This window comes from Perkinsus marinus, assembly GCF_000006405.1.
Source record: "Perkinsus marinus ATCC 50983 genomic scaffold scf_1104296965854, whole genome shotgun sequence".
Taxonomy (NCBI): domain Eukaryota; phylum Perkinsozoa; order Perkinsida; family Perkinsidae; genus Perkinsus; species Perkinsus marinus.
Genome location: NW_003204189.1, coordinates 1 through 4,350, shown reverse-complemented (window position 1 = coordinate 4,350; position 4,350 = coordinate 1). Strand labels below are relative to the sequence as shown.

Here is a 4,350-nt window from a genome sequence, read left to right as displayed (position 1 = left end):
ATACAGTGTTGGAGTAGGAATATATGTTTGTTTTCCTCAACTGAGCTTAGAGTTTCCTATACAGTGTTGGAGTAGGAATATATGTTTTCTTTCCTCAGCTGAGCTCAGGAGTTTCCTCACTAGCTATATAAGCTTACACACAAATTCAACTAGAAGTGTACAGAAACCAACAATTTCAGAATTTTTCTAAATTTCCCCATAATTTTCATATCATCACCAACACATGTGCATATTTTCCCCTTCCCTCACCGGTCTCATCCAGCACATGACTTCCGGTAGGCCTGAGTTTCTCTGCTCGATTTTCTGCCAAGTCACATACTAACACACAGAAAATTTCACACACAGTGGAGGGAAAAAACTCCGCCAACCTGAGGTGGTAAGAAACTCGTCTCCTCCTTCACCATAATCCATAAATCGTTCAATAAAAACTCCGTCCGGTTCAAATTTCCCCTCCGATGAGCACGCTGGATCTTCAGTTGAACTCCCGAGCCGCCTCCATATTCCGCATTCAGCTCGCGTACATTGAATGTCAAATTTCCAGTCGCTTCCCAAACTCCTTGTAATAATGCCACGATGGACACTTGCAGCTCTTCATCTTGCTCGACGAGCAAATCTTCAAAGTCCGCATTCTCGTCGATTTCAATACCAGCCGTCGCAAGCTCATCAGCAGACACACCGAGGTTGCTGATGAAGTCAGCAGCGATCGGCGGCCTCACCTCTCCAGTAGCTCCACCTGAGACCAGCGAAATAGACTCCTAGCGATATTCAGCTTAGAGGAATATACGCATGTTGGTGAAAATATGGAAATTTTGAGGGAATTTTGGGGAATTTATTGCTGATTTCTTTACACTTCTACTCGGAGTAGCTACTCCAGTAGCTCTACCCGAGACTAGGTTGAACTCATAAACCACCGAAACTTGCTGCTGTGTACTTGAATGTTCTTCAGCAGACTTTTTACCGACGCCAGAGGCTTGAAGCTGACCTGATCGATGGAGGATAATAAATACGACTTCACCAAGAATTGTACCGACAACCTTTCGCCAACCAAACAACGATTATACCACTACACCATATACCCACAAATATAAGTGTTACTCTGATCATTGACTGCTATCTGCCCTTCGACCTCCTCCTCAACGTAGTCCTCATCTTCCTCTGCTTCTCCCTAAACGAAAGCCATCCAACACAATACACATTATATTCACGTTTTGATGATTGGAGTTTCACCCGTTTTACGTGAAGTGGCGTAGCGATATTCACACTATACACTAGTCGTGAAATATGTTCTTCATATCACTAGGGTGGTGAAACTCCATTGTACTAATCTCATCAGCCGCAGTATTGCAAGTCAAAGTTCCCCCAAAGAGCGTCAAATCATTCAATCTCACCATCATTTTTCTTCGCTCCGCTAGCTTCGCCAGTCTTGCGTCCACTACAGGCTGGAGATCAGGTGGAAGCGGCACTCCGAGAATCTCGCTTATCACGTTGCATATGTGCGGCACCTTTCAAACGTTGATTTTCAGAACGTTCATCAACTTCCCATGAAGTGGCGTTATACTCTACGTAAGCACTTCGCGAATAACGCCGACCAAATCACTCCATTTCACGTAAAACACAGCACGTGTTTCATGCGTTATTCACGAAGTAAAATGTGTTATTCATATCACGGGTGAAACTCCAATGTTTTTATTTTTTCTATGAATCAGCATGCCCCGAAACTACTTATCGCAGGATGTAAAAAGTTAAAAAATTCGCCTGAAAATTTTCCATGATTTTTTCCTGGAAATTCAGGAAAAAAGACACACTGATAATTTCCTGTATTTCGATCTCTCCAAAATTCGACACTAAGATTCACTGTGAGATGATTCCCAACATGGTCAACAACTGATGCTGGTGACTATACACAAGTTCTGAAAAAAACTCTGAGAAGACCTTCCTCGTTTTTGTAAACTTCTACCAAAAATCGTATGTGAACTTCCATAATTAGCGAGGAAACTCCTAAGCTCAGCTGAGGAAAGCGAGCTTATATTCCAACACTGCGATGAGTCGGTCGTTAGTGATAGTAGCCCAGAGGGCGAATATTGAATTTCGTGGCGCAGTGACGCTTCCTACGCTTCTTATGAGATCAGCTATATGTTTCCTCATCGCAGGATGTCTGCATAACTCGATCGCGGTCGGTCTTTTGGCCGGGTTTGGATTCAGCAATCTAGTGAGATCAGAAAAAAATACTTCTAAAGCGACTTTTGCGCGAATTTCGAGTATTCACTGCGACTGGTTTGTAAAATCCGTCAAAACTAATATCCGTATTCGGAAACTGAAACGAATTAAATTGACATCAACTATGGAGTTTCAACACCCGTTTTACGTGAAGTGGCGTTAGTGAAGTGACTCTGTGAACAACGTGATATTTGCGGTGATATGCGTGAAATATATTTTCCACAAGTGGTTTTTATATCACTAGGGTGAAACTCCTATGAATCAATTGAACACGTACAGTGCGTATCGAGGTGAAAGAGTTGCATATACGCGAACGCATTTCCCACCTGTGGCACATCATGTCAAGTGAAGAATCAACGTCGTCAGGTAACGAAGGGATAATCCCTTTCTGTATGTTCTTAACAATCTTCAAGGGCGGGCCCTAAGACGCCAGAGCAATACCCGTGTACAGTGTGAACCAAACCGTTATGCATATCTAGGTTCTCTTTAATTTGGGAGTAGTACGACTATAGGCTACTGACCGCTCCTGAAACGTTGGTGTCAGTCGATTCACATTGTTATCATGTTGACTTTTGAAAAATTGAGGGTGTTGAAAAAATGTTACTTTGCATAAATGCTAAAGTAGTGTGCTTGGCAGACATTGCTACTGCATTACTCTTCTCAATGTTGGTTGTATATAAGAATACTTTGAGACTTTATGCTCAGGTTGAACACTGAAAGGGGGGTAGGGGAGACGACTCGGTGAGGTTTCGTCCATGCCATATACGATTCCGTGATTGATGTGTGATACACATTGCGTGTAGTGGAGCTTCCGAACGGATCGGAAGATTTGTTCGTGTCGTATTATATAGCTTCTGATTATCTATGATACATTACGTATAACTTATAGTTATTTTCAAAAAATGGCGTAATACTCTGTGGAAAACGCGATATTCGCGGTGGTATGCAGTAGTCGTGAAATATGTTTTTCATATCACTAGGGTCAAGAAACTTCATTGATATAATTTCTAACTATTAGAAACTCCGCAGAATCACTTGCATTGATCGGAGTTTCCTCAACGGAGAAAAAAAACTTTATTCATGTATGTCAACAGCAATTTTCTCATGGTCAAGCTGTGAATTATATCAAAAAAGCGAACCCACAAGGGAATAAATGCGGTAGAAATGACGTCCCCGGGGATCGAACCTGGAATAGTGCCTCTTTCACTAACCTTGAAGCATTGTTTGAGGCTCAGCATTTCGAACAGGCAACATCCCAGCGACCACATATCACACGAAGTGTCATAAACTCTACCAGTGAGCACCTCCGGTGCCGCGTAATTCGGCGTACCTGCTAGTGAGCATAAAAATTGGTGAAAAATATTTTTAAGAGAATAAATATCGGAAAAGTGCCATCGATGGTATTTGAACCCGGGACCTCAATATCTACATCTACTACGCCATCGCCGTAGCATCGCTGGACTAATACACGCTACCACTACTAAAAGTTTACATACCAATTCGGGTAAAAGTGTACAGAAACCAACGAGAATTTATCAAAAAAATCTTGAGAATTTCCGAAATTTCTGAAAAATTTCTAAAATTTCCAAAATTTCCCAAATTTCCTAATTTTCCCCTCGCAACCACTTACCAACATATCCAGTCAATAAACCTCCTTTTCCATCGATGACCCTCGCAACCGAAAAGTCGCAAACCTTAGCCATTTGCAGGTCACTCGTGATTAATATCTTTTATAAAAACTCACTCACCGGGGATCGAACCCGGGGTCAATCGATTACGTTATCAGTTTTCAAGTCCCGATGAATAACTCTATTTTTATGCATCACAACCAGCGCCACCAAAATTTGGCTCAACCAACGATAAATGATTTTCGTTGCCACCCGAGGCTCTTCCTCTTCATCGCTGTTGTCTAATCTCAATCCTGAGCAGAAAACTTTGTGCACGCGTGCAATAATCTCTATTAGAAGAACATAATCGTGCGCGAAAAGTCCCCTTTGCGTATCTCTCATGCCACTGCGGCTATCAAATACTAAATATCTCTTCCTAGCTCCATCGGAGTGATTTTTCGATGAATTTTCTGCGTAAAACGTCCAAAAATCTCATCTGATGCTATCAACAGCGAAGTTTCACCCG

At 42.1% G+C, this 4,350-nt stretch overlaps 1 protein-coding gene across 1 annotated transcript in view; it reads right to left on the bottom strand.

Moving 5' to 3' along the window:
• Pmar_PMAR001674 (hypothetical protein) overlaps nt 1–788 on the bottom strand; it is a gene marked incomplete at both ends in the record, with an annotated part of 4,068 nt that extends 3,280 nt beyond the window's left edge. The window contains 3 exons of the mRNA XM_002769447.1: nt 250–318; nt 369–733; nt 785–788. Of these exons, the coding sequence (XP_002769493.1) occupies nt 250–318; nt 369–733; nt 785–788 (438 nt within the window). The remainder of the gene's footprint in view (nt 1–249; nt 319–368; nt 734–784) is intronic.
• Nucleotides 789–4,350: the final 3,562 nt, after the last annotated feature.